The 19,999-nt window shown below is 39.1% G+C and overlaps 1 protein-coding gene across 9 annotated transcripts in view; it reads left to right on the plus strand.

Annotated features, from left to right (window-relative positions):
• The window catches only part of LOC122801731 (homocysteine S-methyltransferase 1-like), a 638,040-nt gene that overhangs the window by 615,318 nt on the left and 2,723 nt on the right, over positions 1–19,999 (plus strand). For all 9 annotated transcript variants that reach the window (XM_044071256.1, XM_044071255.1, XM_044071254.1 and 6 more), the window contains one exon: positions 17,734–17,854. In XM_044071256.1, the coding sequence (XP_043927191.1) occupies positions 17,734–17,854 (121 nt within the window). The remainder of the gene's footprint in view (positions 1–17,733; positions 17,855–19,999) is intronic.

A 19,999-nucleotide genomic window follows, 5' to 3' on the forward strand; every position in this document is an offset into this window, starting at 1 on the left:
AGTTACTTCTGTTAAAAGGTATAAAAGTCTGACCCTTACCTAAGATTTCTTGCTCCAGCTGACTCAGTGGTTTTGTCATGTGGTTTCAGATCTTAGTCCTTTTTTGTTGTTAGTTTTTTATGGGTCCCTTCTGTTGTGTCACTCTATCCAAATCTCTGAGCTCCCTGACTCCTGTCCAGTACCTGTTCCTCTGTTGTTGGTGCCCCTGTGGAGATCTCTGGGTTGAGATGAAAAGCTGTTCCATTGTGTGCTGTTCTTTAGGTAAGTTTCTTCCCAGTATACTCCTTTCAGTCTTTTTAGTTGTTTCTCGAGGAGGAGAAAGTTGTATGTAGATTCATATTGGATGTTGTCTCCTGGTGAGTTGTTTGTATGGTTGTCATGCTCAGTGTGCTGGGTTACATTTACCCAGGTAGGTGTCTTCAGAAGGCTTTTAAGTCTTCAGTTGTCTATTTTTATATTGCTGGTGGTCTCCTTAAAGTGATTCTCTGGAGTGGATAAACACCCTCACAGGTCTTTCAAGAATATTCAAATAAGGGACTAACCTCTAAGCTTTGGGATTGGCTCCTTGTTTTTCCATCTCCAAGATTTTCCTCCAGTCAGCTCCCATGAATCCTCCCACCATTGTCTGTAACTGCCTTTAAATAACTGACCTATTCAATGTAATGTATTAGAACAAGAACGCTTGTCCAGCTACCTGCTTAACTGACTAAACTACTGGAAACTTCAACAAGGTGTCTTTATTCCTCCCGCAGGAAGGGTATCAGAGAGAGAGAGAGAGACTCTCCTAGATCTGCTAGCTAAAGTGATTTTATCTGGACTAATCCTTTATGCTCTGTTTCTTTTTAGTCCTGTCACCTTCTGGGTCACAGGTGGGATACCAGACTTCACATGAGGCCTCTGGATTACCTCTGCTTCCTTCCTACAAACAATGAAAAACAGTGGTAAAAAATATAAATCTAAATATATCTTTTCCTACCAAGAAACTGCACAATCAAACACAACCAACACAGGATTGTTTAGATAAGCTCCAGATTGTCCTGTCTGCAGTCTCTGTGAACTTATATCTGACTAGGGCCTTTGGGATGGCTAGAGTTTGCCTGTCTAAAACATGTCCCTTTCTTCCAATGAACAGTAAAAAGCAGTGATTAAAAATAAAACATGAATGAAAGTTAATCTTCTATTATCAGGTAATTGCACAATCAATCAGAACTCTATACAGGATTATTTAGATAAACTCCAAATTATCCTCGCTACATTCTGTGCAAATTTATAGCTTGAGATGACTAGAGTTTGCCTGTCTAAAACCTTTCCCCTTTTAACAATAGATAGTGAACTTTTGAGACAAAACAATAAAATATAAATGAAAGTAAATTGTCTTGTCTATAAGCTATCCCTTTCTTCCAACAAACAGTGAAAAACAGTGATAAAAAATAAAATATAAATCAAAATAAATCTTCTGTTATCAGGAAACTGTACAATCAATCACAAAAAACAGGATTGTTTAGATAAGCTCTGGACTGACCTCTTTGCAGTCTGTGTGAATTTATAGCGGACTAGGCCCCTTTTTTATGTTGCATTGTCTCCCTACCACCCCATTCTCTTCCTCTTACTTTACTGTACCTTTATCTGACTGGATCCTTTATCTACTCCGGACAAATGTATAGCACCATACAGCGTGTACTCATACCCTGATGTCCCCCTGATAATTTAGCTCCAATTAGCTTCAGTGTATGGTCACAGCGGTCTTTCAGTCCCATTTTTTGCTTAACACATATACAGTCACAGAGATAGCTACCACATGTTGTTTTGAACAAGACTGAATGCCATCTAAAGGTATAACTATATGTATAATTTTAAAAGGACATATGCTCCATCCCTGAGATATTGCACAGGAATAATCTCAACAGGGTACATTGTCATTCCTGCAACTAATATAGCATTTCAGAATGGTGAGTTTTCATATCACAGTTTTATCAGAAAACATTAATAGTTAAACAGATAAGAAAAATAATTTTATTATCCAGAGACAATGCCAGTTAAGTGTACAGGTTCTCAGACCTCATCACTTTAGTTTTAGAAAATGTTTGACTGCATCAACTTAAAGTCAGGAAACACAAAATGTTATAGAATGATAAAGCTTTGAACCTGTCTACACATAAGCCAAAAGAACTACATTCTCTACTTGTGCCTGCTCATCTTGTGAGCCCTGTACATTTTCTTTAATTCTGACCCTAACTGGATCTGATTCCACCAAAGACTTTGGTACTTTTTTAGTTGAAAAAGCTTCAGCTGCTTTCTGTCCTTAAAATGTGCCATCCTTCCAGTACCACAGCAGAAGCTATGGCTCTATCAAGGGCAATCAGCTACTGCTATGACTCTGTCATAGTCCATGTTGTCTTGAATGACTTGAGACGTACCTCCCTGGACTATATGAAGAGAGACATGATTGAGCTCACTGATTATGTGTCTCAGGCAGGTATGTCCTTAGCCTTAAGCAGAATTCTACTGTCACCCAGAATGATGCCTCAACAAAAACAGAAAATGATTGACTTTAATAATTGTCTTAATTTCTGGTGTCATTCCAGGGGGATTCTGTGCCTGACAGGCTGAGAAAATATGATCGACAGACCATGATGCTTTGCTAGAGATGACCTGCATCTGTCTCACTTGGGCTTCAGGCTTCTGCCAAAGGTCGTTGCATCCCCCATAGTGCCTTTTTTAGGAAAAGTCATGAGGTCGATACTACCAACATAAAAATTTTAACAAAATGCAAATTAAAGGTCATGCTGCTAAACGCTAGGAGTCTAAACATGAACTGCACTCATTGCAAGCATTGTTAACCCTGGAAGATACTGACATTTGTGCAGTCTCAGAAACCTGGTTCAAAGCTGCGTAGAGCACCCCAGCTTTACCAGGTTACTCATCCTATCATAAAGTCAGACCCCAAAATGTGAGCAGCAAAGCCAAAGAAGGTGGAGTTTCAATATATATTAAAGACATACACACTTGTCAAACAGTATGACATAAAGGAGACACTCCAGGTGCAGTTAACCGTTGACAAAACCCATGTTCAAATTATAGCTAAATACAGGCCTCCAAATTTGACTCAAATGCCCATTCCACCTATCTGGACCTCTTCAAATATATCAAGATTCAACCCTTTACCCTGATCCTGAATGACTTTAATTACTCAACCATAGATTGGAAAAACTACTTATGCCAGAACACAAATGCCCAGAGATTCCTCGATTTTTTCATTTGAAATGCCTTGGATCAGCTAGTCGATACCCCTACAAGAGGTGATAATATCTTGGACTTGGTATTAACCAACATGAGTAACCACTGCAGCACCCCTACAGTATCATCCTCCCTGGTAAAATCTGACCATAAAGTGGTCACTTTCGAAGTCACCATCACCTCTGACCCCCCTCTAGCTAGGGTCAAACAAAAAAACTTTTCCAAAGCTGATTACAACCTCCTGAGGAATGGTATAAACAGCTTCACAGCCTCCTCCCCCACTGTAGGAACTAGCACCAATGTTCAGATCTACACCAAAGTACTATGCAAGCTTTTATATAGATGCATGGAATCAGGAATACCTGACAGGACAAAATCATCCTCCGCAAGGAAGAGTAAACCTGTCCGGTGGACATCTGCATTAAATAACCTATGTAACAAAAGGAAAAAAAGTGTTGTCCAGGACCAAGAAGGAGCAGATGCCCAATTGGAATCAATCTCTCCTTTGCCTGAACAAGCAAATAAGAGCACTAGTGAAATCCTCTAAGGCCAACTTTGAGTCCAAATTGACCACATCTACTAGAGATAATCATAAGGCCTTCTTCACATATGTGCACATTTTCAAAGGAAGCACCCAGATGTGTTCAGAACTGGTGGTCAAGGACACGACATACACAAATGCTGTAGATATAGCCAATCTACTGGCTGACAGTTTCAGTGAAAACTTCGTCGCTCTGTCCCTCACATCAGTAAATCAGTATATCCCCAGTACCTGCCCCCAACCTCTTATCTTTAGGAAACAGGTCATCACTGCCCTCTCAAAGACAAAAAATATAGCCTCCATGGGACCCAATAACATCCCAGGCTGCATCCTACATGAACTCGGGCATGAACTTGCAGCACCATTAGGCACCTTATTCAATTAAAGCTTGAGTACCGGTTTTGTCCCAGCCAAGTGGAGAACAGCCACTGTCATCCCTTTACAAAAGGTGGAGTGTCCACTAATCCAGGAAATTATAGACTTATCAGCCTAACTAGCCTGATCAGCAAGGCCATGGAATGGATATCATGGACCTCATTAATAGAGACATTGGCAACCTCCAAACACTTGAGCCCACACAGTTTGGCTTTGTCAAGGGGAGGTCATGTCTGTTAAATCTGGTCAACTTTTTTGAGACAGTCACCAAAGCCATGGACGAGGGGAAGATGGTGCACACTGCCTACCTTGACCTGGCCAAAGCCTTCAACACTATTCCCCACTCAGACATATTAGATAAACTCTCTCAACTAGGCATCAATCCATATGTTACCAGATGGGTAGCAAACTGGCTCACTGATAGAACCCACCTAATCAAAACAGGGGAAGCCACCTCAAGCAGTAGACCTATAATGAGCTGCATACCCTGGGGATTGGTCCTGGGGCCTCTGTTATTTGGGATATACTTCTCTGAGGTGCAGGCCAAAACCAGTGGCTATGGCTGACTAAGTTTGCAGATGACTGCAAGTTGGGCACAATCATCAATTCCACAAGTGATGCGGATGTCCTCCAAGAGAGTCTCACCCAAACAAATGATTGGTGCCAAAAACATGGCCTCAAGCTGAATGCCAAAAAATGCATCATCATCCCCTTTGGGGAGATTGACATCCCCACATATTATCACATTAATATCAATGTCCTAAGTACACAATCAGCATTGAGGGATTTGGGCATCCAGGTTGATAGCAACCTGACTCTTGACCACTATGTTGCTTCCATTGTACGGAAAGCTTTTTACCTGGCCCATCTCATAAATAAGAGTATCTCATCCAGGGACAAAGAGGTCATAACATCTTAGTATTCTTCCCTTATAACGCCAATTATTGAGTGCAACACCCACTTCAACATGTACCTCGCAAAGCACATGCAGCAGCTGGAGAGACCACAGAGGTTCCTCACCAGAATAATCCAGGGCCTCAAACATCTACCCTACACAGATACACTAAAAGCCCTGTCCATCTACTCAGTTTCATACAGACTCCTTAGAGGTGACCTCTGTCTGGCATGAAAAGCAATCTCCAACCCCATCTTGATGGGACTGCTGCATATCCACAAGTCAAGCTCCACTCGAGCAACCTATATGCGTGACCTCAACCTGATCTGTGATATCACTAGGACTTGTTGATGGGACAGTTTTGTGTCCCAGAAACTCCCCCATCTGTGGAATAGACTCCCTCTCCATGTCAAGCAGAGTATCTCATTATCCTTTTTAAGCACAGCCTGGATAACTGGATGGGAAACAGAAAATACACCCCTAGGATTCCACCTGTGTCCTTGCTGGACAGGGGCTTTGGGTGCTAACATGTCTAAATATGGGCAAAACTCTTGGCTAGATTTATAAGGGCCTAAGAGCCAATAGCCTAGTAACCTCTTATGATCCTATGATACTATGAATCATGTTTTGTTTTGGGGGCATCTATTCTGCTTCATTCTATCAGCTTACTCCACTGCTCCATCAATCACTGGGTCTACCAATCTCTCCTATAGCCTCTGGACTATCTCCTAGCTAAGTGAAATGTAAGGTTATCATAGAGTGTGGGGAGGTCATGCTCTTGACTGCTTTCACAGGGTGATTTTTTTATTTTTTTTAATGTCCAAACACTTAGTTCCCCTTTCTCCTGTGTTTCCATGTTTTATATTGGAAGACTACTTTCCTCTATGGACCACATTTTCCAACAGATAATGCCTAGCAATACACCTTCTCCCCTGGGGGGTGGGGAGCAAACTCATCCCTCCTTGCCAGCTCCTCAGACACCTGAGCATCAGACCAGGGTCACCTGGGTTCTCATTAGGGCTTTATCCCTCTATGAAATGACAGTAGCTTTCAGGCAATCCTATTTTGATGTCGTAGGATTTTGATAGCTTATTGTCCAAAGCTGTCTCTACCATAGCCAGCTATATGCTGAGAAGATGATCTTAACCATCTTTTGCAGAGTAGGAACTGTGCCAGTGTTTGGGTAAGAATTTGCAGAGTGAAGTTATTTTAAGAGTACTTGGAATCTATGTTGTGAACTTGTGATGTTTGAAGTTCTTGTTATCAGAGCTCTTCTGAGACTTAAAACTACAGGAAACATCATTAAGAACAATCTTCCCCACACTGATTATCAACTGTGCAGGTGTTCTGCTTTTCTGGTTTTGCTTCCAATTTTTTTTAGCTACTCTGCTGTGGTCATGAAGGCTATTAGTAATGCCTTTAGATAGTTAACTTGTTTCTTTATAACTGATGTTGCTACCTTTCCCTTTTTCTTGCAGTGTGTTACAATTCTCCCTGCTTGAACTTCTCAGTGTAAACAGTTTTGCTGCTCAATTTAACAATTTCATTCTGTCAGTGCTTCTGAACCTAAATGTTATTTAGAAGTTTAGTTTTGTGTTAAAGCTGTTCTTTTATGATTGTGTTCTTCATAATGATGTTTCTATAAATAAAGTTCTTGGGAGTATATGGTCTACAAATGAAAAAAAAATTCCTCTTTATTAACAGCTGCTAAGTAGAACTAAGCTGGGTACTGATAGTTTTTGCCTTTCAGTATTGTGGATAACTTTGAATTGTTGTACATCTTTGAAAATGTGTTAGCCTGACTCCTATCCACACCTCCAACTTTAAGGAACTCCAGTACCCTCGGTTTCTATCCCCTCTTCCATTGGTACATCCATTGTGATAAGTATTACTGGCCATTGCTGATGCAGTGTTTACTCAAGATTAATGCAATTACCCATAAGGTAAAGCTTGAGGGGGTAAAAATGATGAGTTGTGGGTAAATCCTGCATTATCCAAATTTGGGATGTGATTATGAGTATTATACAATGGAATTATTTCAAAAATATGTTCCTTCACTTTCTTCCAATGTATTATGCTACTTTCTGCCATTGTATAATGCTACTATTTTGCCTTCCTCAATGTTTCCACAGACTGAAACAGAGAACACTTGTTTTTGATACACGACAGAAATGCATGATGTGACACATGGAGAGCCCCAACACACACACACACACACACACACACACACACACACACACACACACACACACACACACACACACACACACACACACACACACACAATGTATGCACACACAGTATATCATTCGGTTTTTGATATGCTGCCACATATCTGGAAAGCTGGAAGACTGCATCTGCTTCTGTTTTTTTAAATAATTTTTAAGCTTAAAACACGAGGTAACTGGAAAACTAAATACTTAACTTGCCAGTGTCTGTCTGAAGCCTTAAAGTAGAGACAGTTGTCCATATTTTTGATACGCCCTTTCAGAGACATGCAGCTGCTCTCTTTATGCCATTATTGCTACTTGTGAACCCAGATCATGGCTGAAAGTGTCGAAAGACCAATCCACTTACCTGGTCAAAAAACAAAGAAAAATCTAAAAAAATAAAGTACTCTGCTAATGAAGGCAAGTTATGTTTCAGCTCTTGACTTGAAAGTTTTGAGTTTTGAGAGGTGAACTGATTACCTTTATTGATATTTTTGGCAAAGGTATTAGAACAGCTGCAGGTTCACTTTAATAGAGAGAAGCAACACCTCTTGCTAATGAGTTCCCTTTTTCTATAATAGCATTTCAGATGCTGGAAAAAATAATTTCTGGGGACAAATAAATAGTGTTTTTTGTTCTCTCAGAGACAAACAACTGCACCCCAAGAAGCAACATAAATTATCATTCAGCAGTGATCTGTAACTGCACTTTGCTTTCACATATAGCCTGTGCCCCCCATAAAAGATGATCATATTTAGTACCATTCTGATTTCTCATTGAAAATACATTAAAACACATAACAGACCCAGTAACACAGTTCAGCCTACTGTTAACAGACATATACACTCCTTTTTTGAAATGTCCTATGCTTTTGCACACATATGCCTCATCACCTCTAACTCAAAACACATCCACCTTCTGTGTACACTTCTGATGTGTAATTCTAATGAAAGTGAATTAAGTAATGGCTGCAGTAATGCATTTCAACCTGGTAATCTTGGGCATGCATATATTCCCCCATCAGAAAAGCCATAGCAATGATTGTTTTACATAGATCATTTAGATACTGTCTGCTTTCACACAAACCCAGTTTGGGTTTGTGAAAGGCAGATCATGCCTTCTGAACCCGATTGACTTCTTTGAGGCAGTCACCAAAGCCGTAGATGAGGGTAAAGTGGTTCACACAGCCTATCTTGACCTCGCCAAGGCTTTCGACACCATCCCCCATTCTGGAATTATAGCTAAACTCACTAAACTAGGTATAAATCCCTACGTCACAAGATGGGTTGCCAACTGGCTCACTGACAGAACCCACACTGTAAAAGTTGCAGACTCCAAATCTGACCTCAAAGCAGTGACAAGTGGAGTACCACAGGGTTCCGTCCTGGGACCTCTCCTGTTTGGTATCTACTTCTCTGAAGTACAGGCTAACACAGAAGGCCTCTGGTTAATGAAGTTCACAGATGACTGCAAACTAGGAACCATAGTCAAGTCCCCAAATGATGTGGACATCCTACAGAAGGGCCTCGCTGAGACAGATGCCTGGTGTCAGAGCCATGGCCTCAAGCTCAATGCCAAAAAGTGCAGTGTCATCCCCTTTGGTAAAAACTCTGTACCCATGAACTACCACATAGGCAGCAATCTACTTAACACCGAATGCGTGATAAGAGACCTTGGGACCCAGGTGGACAGTAGTCTCTTCTTTGATAGTCACATCGCCACAGTAGTCAGGAAGTCCTTCTATGTGGCACACCTCATCATAAAAGGGTTCTCATCCAGGAAAAAAGAGGTCATTGTTCCCCCCTACTTGACACTCATTAGACCCATTATAGAGTACAATGCCCCTTTTGGAATGTACCTCACAAGACATCTGCAGTAGCTGGAAAGGTCACGGAAGTACCTCACAAAGAGGATTACTTGCCTCAAACAAATGCCCTACACTGACTGCCTCAAAAAACTCCAGCTTTACTCCGTAGCATATCGCCTACTCCGAGATGATCTCTGCCTAACATATAAAGCTATGTCAAACCCAGAGCTGTTGGACATGCTACACCTAAAGAAATCCCAATCCCTCCGAGCTACATGCTCTAGGGACCTAAACCTTGTCACCACAATAAACAGGACATGCTGTAGGGATAGATTCCTATCCCAGAGACTTCCCATGCTCTGGAACAGGCTACACATCTATGTCAAGCAAAGTTCTTCATTAGCACTCTTCAAGAAAAATCTTGATGAGTGGATGGGAAATAGGAAATGCACCCCAGGAATCACTTCTGTGTCTCTGCTCGACAGAGGCACAGGAAAATAACTTTCTTGGGTGGCGTAAGCCAGAGAACCTTGTTGGCTAGGCTTATGTAGGCTCTTGGGCCGATAGCCTAGTACCTACCTATGAACCTATGAACACAGTCTACCCAGCAAATCAAGATGCTAACTTTCTCTACATATTTATGATGTGTGCTTGTAAAGAAAATGAAAGACAAAGTCTCAGTAATGAATTTCAACTTGCTGTTGTTCTGAAATACATACACTGCCCCTTCCTAGGCCATATTATGTAACTACCCCGTGCTTTCAAACATGGCCTGCTTCCCTAATGCCCAAAAGATAGCAAACTTCTGTGTATGTCTCTGAATTTAGATTGTGAGGAAAGGGACAGAATAAAATGATCACAGTAATGCATTTCATTTTTTAGCTCTCAGATACTAATCAATGTTCCCACCCCACACCAAATCATGGTAGCAGTCAGTCTGTTTCTTGTGATATCTTAGCTGCCTCAAAAAATTGGCACAAAACAATTATTTCACTTTATTAATACCTTCTGTCCAGAAGAAACTATTTTGCTAAGGCAGAAGTTGCTCTTTATTGCTTATCTGCTAGCTTCAGACCTCTTTGTCTAGTATAAACCCGTCACTAGGTATATACAGTCCTAGGTGTGCTATACTATTAGTCATTCTTGGTAAAGCTATAGTATGTATCTTTCTAGGCGGGTACTCTAAGCTTTTTGTCAATAGTTCATATGTCCCTAGCCTTCTCCATTGTACCTTACTAAACTGGTCTCCAAATTAGAGAGTAGCTTCAAATGCCCTGTCTTATTCCTCTATGCAATCTGGGTATTAACTGGATTAAGAGTTTTAAGCAAAAATAAAACAGTCTCTTCTGTCTTATTTTTCTATACCTAAGCACATATTAGCATCCACTCTTCATTAGATTACAAGAGTACTAATGTGCTTAGCAAAACAACAAGCATTATTTCTTTTGAATAACTGCCACAGTAACCAATGTTTTTAATTTTATGGTCTTTTAAAAGAAGTAAGCCACCCAATTCTCATTAGTAAGAGATCAATCAGCCTCCCATGTGAAGGAATGTGGTCTACACGTGGCACCTTTTAAGATAAATTGGCCCCTCTGTACTTATGAAAAATATCAGTATATGCTAGATTATTTTGCCAAGATGTTGTCTTGTTTGGAAGACAGAATTATCCCAGTTTCTTCTAGCAGAGAAAGAGATGCCAGATGCCTCTGGCTAGCCAGGATAATATGAAAGGCATCTGTTTTTATAAGTTCAAGCAAATCTACTCAATACACAATCAAGCCTTTAACACAGACATCAAGCCTATTAAAGGAACCTTCTTCAGAAAAAGCAAAGCAAACCATGTCCTTGTACTTTCTCAAGTTATTCTGTTTTATTTATTTTTTATTTACTTATCATTTGTTGACCTGGATAGTCTTACAAGGTTAGTAGCCTCTTTTCAGTGGAGACCCAAGGTGTTATTTTTACATTACTAGAGGAAATTTGGCCAGGGCATCGGGTGACTTTCCATACTCTTTTTGATGGGTACTATCACAATCTCAAGCAGATGGAACCTCATTTTAACATCTCATTGGATGGACAATACACTCAGGAGTGCAGTACCCCTTTTATGCTGTACTGCACTGTCAGCAATCCATCTTTATGATGCAGGAATAGATCCCACAACCTTTTGCACCAAAGGCAAGTATGCTACCTCATTTTTGCACCACTGACGATGTAGTTTGGTGGTGAAATAACGGTTGGATCATTCACTGCCTCCTTCTCCAATTAAATGTCAGACACTTGAGAAAACTGATCCTACTAGCCAGGAAAAGAAATGCTATACTGTATAAACATAACAAGAAAGCCAACAGAGTAAAACACTGCCCCAGAAGTTCATAAAATTATTTATTGAACGGTAAGTGCTTTCACAACTGCTTCATCAGACCATAAAATGAATAAAAATAGCATTCATATATAAAAGGACATCAATTTACAACAGACCAGTCCTTGTATAACACCGATCACGTCCTTAAAGCAACACATCCAAATGTATATTCCATGAAAATAAGAATAAAAATAAATATATATATATATATATATATATATATATATATATATATATATATATATATATATATATATATATATATATATATATATATATATATATATATATATATATATATATATATATATATAAGAATAAAATAATAAACAACGATATATATATATATATATATATATATATATATATATATATATATATATATATATATATACACTCATGGAAATCAATGATTAAAATGTAGTGCATAAATTTAACAAAAAATAAATATAAGTATAAACATAAAACTATTAAAACTATTAAAACTATTAAATCAATTAAGTCCTGAGCCCATGTCCCTTCAAAATAGGTCTAAGTGAAACCTTTTCACTGAGTCCACTCCCTTGGTCTGCTCTCAACCTAATCATCCATCGAACTTCCCTAGTTTCAGTAAAATTTCTCACATCACCACCCTGAATGCTAGGTTGTATTCTATCAATAACCGTAAACTGAAATGTGTGTTGTGGGTTGGTATTCATGACATGGTTGTAAAGAGCATTATTCACTGAAGCACAACGTATGATATACAGATGTTCCCTAATCCTATCCTTTAAGGCTCTGTCCGTTTTGCCAACATAAAATGCATGGCAGACCAGACAGCGAACTTCTGGACAATAAATCATTTTATGAACTTCTGGCCAATAAATCATTTTATGAACTTCTGGGCAGTGTTTTACTCCATTGGCTTTCTTGTTCTGTTCTCTGTTTATTTTGCCAACAGTTTATACATCTCAGCCTTAGTATTTTGATGTTTTTGTTTTATATAATGTATAAACAGTTTACATACAGCATCTTTCTTCCTCTTCCTCCTGTTCCTAGTTTTCTCATCTTTGATGACAGCATTTCACTCCTTGCAGGTTTCCAAATGTCTTCCTCTGTCTTCCCTTCTTTGTCAAGAAGATCAGTCCCACTGAAGTAGGGTGACTGTTGGGCATCATACCTGTTAAAGACCATTTATCTTTCTTTTTTTTTTTAAACTGGCCTCTTCTTCTGTTGCTTTGTCTTTAACCTCTTTCTCTCTCTTTCTCTCTCCCTCTCTCTAGCAGTGTTTCCTGTTTCCAGATATTTGCGAAAGTGCACTTTCCTTTAAGTGCACTTTCGCGTAAGTGGTCCTCTACTTTTCTTTTTCAAAATGATGACATTTCAACAAAGAGAAGTAGACCCATATATATATATATATATATATATATATATATATATATATATATATATATATATATATATATATATATATATATATATATATATATATATATATATATATATATATATATATATATATATCATGTTAAGTTCTTAGAGAGCCGCGGTGGTGCAGCGATAGCATTGTTGCCTCACAGCAAGAGGTTCTTCCATTCAATTCTCGGCTGGAGTGCGGGGAGTGCCTTCTGTGTGGAGTCTGCATGTCCTCCCCGCAGTTGCGTGGCATTTGAAAGACATGTGTAAATGGGCGTGCCTTCGTTGAAGGTTGGACATCGAGCTGGCACCTTGGCATTCGTGAAAATCTACTGCCAATCATTAGCAGACCGGAGTTCCACTGTGGCAACCCCTAAACAGGAAAATCCAAAAGACAAACAACAACAACATATCATGTTAAGTTCTTCTCAGAAAAAGGACACTTATCTTTACACATGTTAGCAACCCTCAGTCACCCAAGTATTTTATTCCAGTCTCTAATGACCTAGTTTTTTTTTTTTCAAATTTCTGGAAAATTTAGTGGGCTTTCAAATACTTAAGTTCATAATTGAGTATGAGATACTCTGTCCTGCTAACCGCAGATTCAGGAAAAGTTAAAGCATTGTCTCTGCCCAAGTCTGTGACCTAGACATAGCACACTGAATTATATTCAGTGTGTACTTGAGTGAAGCATTCTTTATAGACATTAAAGGATATGCAGCTTGACAGGCATTTCTTACTAGTTGCTCAGCTAAGAAAATATTCATTTTGGTGGAAGGATTTCAGACGGCATCAGATTCTAAAAGAAACAGGGCCTGTCCAACCATACAATATCTCACATTGGCTATGTTCCTTCAAGTATCCCCAAGTCCTCTGTCTTAGAACATCTTTATTTATTTATTAGCTAACTAGCTAACTTATTTATGTATTTATTTATTTTACTTATGACCTCAGTCTTAACTCAGAAGCTCTGAATCCCAGCCTGCATGTGACTGTCAGGCATCCAGAGTAATTTAGCAGAGTCTAGTCCTAGTTCCAAGAAAAGATACTTACTATTAATAAAATCCAAAACCAAAACCTGAAGCACTGGAGAGAACCACAATGTATTAAGTGTACACAAACTTTAATTTGTTTTTCTTCAACAAGGACATTAGTCTAACTCTGATGACCATGCTTTTGCTGTGGTCAGCATTAAGGGAAGCATTTTTTTTCTTTTAGTAATATAGTGATAGAATTTGGAATATTATCTAGCCTCCTTCTTCATTAGTGATTTATGTTTGATTGCACAGTGCAGCACTCAGCAAGATTACCCATTGTTCGTTATTTCTATGGAGAAAGGGGCTGTAAATACAATGGCATAAGAATGCCAGCTATCGAAGAATTAAAAGAGAACTGCACTGGGGTAATACTTTTGCATGTTTTTAATCTCTTGCTCACCATTTCCTAAATACTTTGAAGAAAAAATTTTTTGCTATTTTATATCCTAGAGAAAGGACAAAGCTCACAGTACTACAAAAATAAGTTTCCTTTGGGGTAACCCCAATTCAAAAATAAGGGATAACACTTTCTTTTCTTATCAGACAAGATGGTCTGACACACCACATATCCTATCCTGGTGACAAGAGATAAAAAAAGGTAAACCTACTCCTGTTAGAAGGTAAACTAATGAAGATTGTCTGGAACACTGCCTCATGGAGGAGTTCTAGTCCAGTCCCTCTAGTCAATGGCATGCATGTTAGATTAGGCCCTCATCCCACTCCCTTCTATTCTCCAAAGAATTAACATCTTGCAAAGGCTTTATGCAGTATTAATTACACTTTCACTTGGGGCAGGCCATAAGTGCATTATAAATTAAAATTTGCCTGGGATTTAGAAAGGCTTACTCCAAGGAGGAAGCCTTAATATGACTGTTTTACTCCTTGCAGTAAACCTTTCCAGTTCTTGGACTGTCCTGCTTTTGAAGTTTTCTGCTAGCGGGGCCTTACCGAGGAAGGCAATTTTACCATCAGAACTACACACTAATGCTACAATCCAGGTGAATGGATATTGATAATTACTCATTTGCTCTCCCCCAGAAATAATAGAAGTCCACATTTTATGTTTCAAGTGATTCGGAGGGTTGCTTGCCAGCATAAAAGTTTACTGCTGGAGGACAAAGTGAACACAATCAAGAGACAGTGGTCACCCATTTATTCCTATAGAAGCAGATACAATGCAGGTAAGTTCAGTGAAGACATAGGGCTGAGGGGGTGTTATTGTGTGTATATGCATAGACGTGTGTGCATATCTGTAGGAGCATGAACGAAGCTGTGTGTGTGTGTGTGTGTGTGTGTGTGTGTGTGTGTGTGTGTGTGAGTGTGTGTGTGTTTGTTGGAGTATGCATTTGGGTGAAAGGCTAAGTATTTCCCTGTGACTGACTGTGGAAGGTCTTGCTTGTTAGTGTGTGTGTGTGTGTGTGTGTGTGTGTGTGTGTGTGTGTGTGTGTGTGTGTGTGTGTGTGTGTGTGTGTGTGTGTGTGTATGTCTACGTCTGTGTGAATGTCTGGAAGTGTGCATGTGTGTTGTGGGTGTCTGAAAGTGTACATGTGTGGGTATAGTTGGGATGCCTTTGCCAATGTGATGCATAGGAGACTATGACGAACACTGCTGCCGCAAGGTCTGACAGCACGAATGTGCAATTCAGAGACATGCTAATGAGCAGAGAATTATGCATTTTTCATTGTGACCATACTTGTCTCTGAATCACATTTTCTCCCTGTTACTCTAATTGCTGGTAGGCAATTACTGCAAGTGGTGAGCCTTTTTCTGAATCCCAGAGTTTGACTCAAAGAAGACAATCCTTCTGGTGGGTGTTCTATGGCCAAATAACTACTTGGACAATAAATGATCTTAATCAGAATTGTATATTTTGCATTTTTATATATCTTCAGACTTAAGTGCTTATTGTGTATATATTTACTATTTTAGCTTACATTTTAGCAACCTCTGCTAGAGAAGGAATATTCTGTTGATATACTATTGTACCATATCCTTTAACTTCCTTTTTTTGTAATTTCCTTGGATGTTGTATATTTTTTATTTATGAAACTGCTAAGAAAACCAATCTGCTGTGATAACAGGGGTATGTCACATATGTTGACTACACAACTAAAATAAGTTATACAAAAGTCACTGCAGAACAAAAAAATCATACCATTTCAGAAGTGTAATAATGCATGCTGGACTGTATTCTGAAAAGATATTACTGCCTACTAATGATTCTAAGGCCTCACAACACCCTGGGTGGGTGTGTGGTAGTACCTATTTAAAGTATGCCCCAGCATGTGCTCTAACTTTTGTACTGCACTTTCTTAGTTTTCTAAGTAAAGTATTCTTTTATTGCAAATATGTGGCTGTACATCTTTATGTCAAAGATAATAGTATTATTTATTTATTTATTGACATTTGTTTACCGGGAAAGTCCACTGGGCTGAAAAAAAACATTTTCAGTGGAGGCCCGGGGAGAAAAGCTCCAATGTACAAAATAATCAGTAAAATCTCAGTATAATATAGTTACAACAGAAGGTAAAATATTTACAGTTGTTACTACAGCATTTTCGCCTCACAGTAAGATGCTGTCTGGTTTGATTCTCAGCTAGAGTGTCTTCTGTATGGAGGCATGCGTGAATGGGCATACCTTCGTTGAAGGTTGTGCATCAGGGCTGGTAACTCGGCACGTAAAAATCAACTACCAATCATTAGCGGATCAGAGTTCCGCTGTAGCGACCCCTAACTGGGAAAAGCCAAAAGACACAAACAATCAATCAAGAAGGTGAATCAAAGAAGACATGTATGTTTACATGGTAGTAAATATGTGTGCAAAGGACCCCTGATTGAAAACTGCCCATAGGTAAACTTTATCTGCCACTGGCCAGATGCATTTTCTTTGAATGTGGGTCTCAATGCTGCTTCAATGAATGTGAGTTTCAAGTGCAGAGAAGATTTAATGCTAAGTCTGTTTTCACTGTGAAACTGTATTGCTTTGTTGAGCAGATGTCTATTAGTGTTTGTGCTATAAAATTTAAAGTAAAAGTTTTATAAATTAAATCCAAATAATCATTGTAGAAGTAAAGCATAAAGCAGTATGCATATTACAGTGTTTATGGTAAATGGGGAGAAATAGTAAGACACTGGAATGACTGCGGGGGGGGGCTGTGTATGGAGGGTCCATATGACTATGATTTTTGTGAGTTGGAGGGGTTGCAAACTCAAAGCAGGCCTGGTTGGCACAAACTGTCGCTACTCCACTGGAGACAGTGCCATGGTAACAATCTGAGTGACCTGTATTCAGTCCAGATTGTTAAACTTTGCACATTAAAATAGATTGGCAGGCATTTGAGTGTGGCTGAGAAAAAAGCAGCACAGAGCAAAACCCACAGAAGACTGCATTCCCTGTAGATACTGTGTCACTGGCACACAGAAACAGCAAAAAATAATAGGCATAGTTTATTCAAACTAAAGGGGGCCAAATAACAAATAACTATGGGCTGAAGCTAAATGCCCCCTTTGGGCAGATAGCCTAGTATGAACCTATGAACCTATGAGACTCATGTCCTCTAGGGAGAGTTGTGAGAGTGTTATTTCTTGTCTTCAATATTCCTTATCTAAGTTCAAGTAGCAAGGGATTGGTAGTCCAGTTCTGCTCCTTTGTATCAATCAAGAGCTGAAACAGTGCTGCCAGCTCCTATTTCCTGACAATTTCCAGGTAGGAACATTTTGTCTCACTTGTTATTACTATTATCCTTAGTCGAAATCCAATTCATTATTTGTCATAAGTAATTATTTTTAGGTAAGGATGTGCATAGCCTTCTACAGTTTTAATAGGAAATACAGAATAACATTTAATTCAATTTTTTTTTTTATAAAGCTGGACTTGATCAAAGTCTAGGAGAGAGGGCTCGCTGTTCCTCCTACAGTGGTAAATGTCGAAGGAAATGCAATCAAGATGAGAAGGAGACACATCATCGCTGCGGTTACTTCAAAAATAAGTAAAGTATCACAAGTGTATCTTACTTTTATATGAATTTAAATCTGCTTGTTGTCTGTGCTGTAAAGTAAATAATTGCATACAATCTGTTGTTCCAAAGTCAGTTTGGACCGGCCATGTTCAGAAAGACTTCTGCCCGAGGACCTGATTCTATATCACCCCTAATCCCCTTGCTTTTCTCTCTTTTTATTGTCACTTATATTTTTAGGCATTGTTTTTGGTTTGTATTTAAGTTGAACTTTTTTATTTTCTATGTTTATTTGTCATTATTTATTTATTGCATCTGATTTTTGATTGGCTAGAATTTAAGAATAACTTCTGATGATTGTATTCTTCCTACTGTACTGCTTTTCTTACATGTATTCCTTGTTTATTTTTATTCTGCTTGTCAGCAGATGCATATATTTGTTCATGCTTTCTTTGTTTTGTCTCCTTTATGTGTTAATAAAAAACATTTAGAAAATAAAATAAAATTCCATACAATACTGGCAATATATTGGATATAGCTTTACAAATCACAGTTTCAGCTTAGATAGATTAAACAAACATCTAGACTCCTCTTTATAATCCCCAGCATGACCACTCTCTATAATAGCTGTAATCCCTGAGTTCTTGTTTAACACCCATAGCTACCGAATTCAGTGAATCCACCTTGGAGAACATCTGACATTTTCCTATAAAAGATATTCTAGTCCTAATATAAATCCCACTTACCTCTTTCACACTGCAAAGAAGGCTAGAGACTTCCACAGGTATGCTTCATCTTGTATACGCACACACAATGGACTGATTAACTTTAATTATGGACCATTCTAGCGATAAACCTTAACATCATTTGGGTTACCACACATGTAAAACTTAGATCATCGAATTTTCTAGTTCTACAAAGTATAGCCATTTAGTAAAAATAGGTGTTCTACAGCTACTCAAGCCCCAGCAGCTTGAATTCCACTAACTCACAGCCGGGGACTTGAACAGCTATAACCCCATCTACCCAGCTGCCCGAACAGGTGCTTGAAGTTAAATCTGATTTCATAGATGCAGCTGCCACAAAAGATGGATGCAAATGCTTGCCCTGGACCTGGTATATGGGGAAGGGAAAAAGGGAAGGAGAGTTTAGGTTTAGGGAGGGGAGAGCAATTTTAGGGTAATGGAGTAAGCAGAGGGGATCAGAAGGTTAGGCTTAGGGAGAAGAGGCAGATTTTAAGTTTAGGGGTTATCAAGAGATTACGGCTAGGAAGGAGAGAGGAATTTTAGGTTTATGGAGTGATTGGAAGGTAGAAGTAAGTTAAAGTTAGATGGGTAAAAGGGCTTTTATGTTTATTGAGTCATTGGGAGAATAGGGTTAGAGAAGGAAAGATTTTTTTGGGGGGTTTAGGGAAGGAATCAGAATGTTTAGGAAAGGGAGTGAGATTTTTAGGATTAGAGAGTGAGTGAAGAGGATTTGAAGGTTAGAGTTAGAGAGAAGAGGGGGATTTTATGTTCAGGCACCAATCTGGACTTTAGGTTTAGGACTGTGTAGAGTTTTTATGGTGTTTAGAGTTAAGGTCAGAGTTCTGGGAGGGAGAATTAGGCAAGGAATGAGTTAGTAGGAGTTGGAGCACTTATCACTATGAGCGAGAGGCAGCAGGGAAGTCTCTTTTTCACTAATGCTGATTCCTTCATTATCTTAAGGACTTTATCCCATTTATCCCATCTTTCCCATTGACAGCATCAGGTAAGCTACTAAACAGTCTGTCCCCTCTAATCCATAGTTCCATACTGCCAGCAGTGACATTCCCAACGGAAAGTGTTTTTATTCTTCTTTGGAGTTCCTTGCCATCCTAATGTGGGCTTCTTTGGCAGAATCTACAACTATACTCACTAATCTCTAAAGGTGGTACCTCCACAGAAAAAAACGATCTGTGCTAAGACAGTATAAGAATTGTTCAAAGGCAAAACTAGAATAATGCATCTCTGTTTCACAGACTTCACCTTCACTGTGCAGCCCAGTCATCCAATTGCTTTTCAGTCTTGTAACCTCTGGGGCAGTACCAGTAGCTTTTAAGATGAGTAGGAGGGAGAATGTATCCCCCGTATCCTGAACCTTCTGCACAGAGATGAGAACCCCCCACTTTCAGGTCACAAAAGTTATCTGCTAATGGGA

The sequence above is a fragment of the Protopterus annectens genome, chromosome 5.part0 (genome assembly GCF_019279795.1).
Source record: "Protopterus annectens isolate FY-2018-M chromosome 5.part0, PAN1.0, whole genome shotgun sequence".
In the NCBI taxonomy this organism is placed as follows: domain Eukaryota; kingdom Metazoa; phylum Chordata; order Ceratodontiformes; family Protopteridae; genus Protopterus; species Protopterus annectens.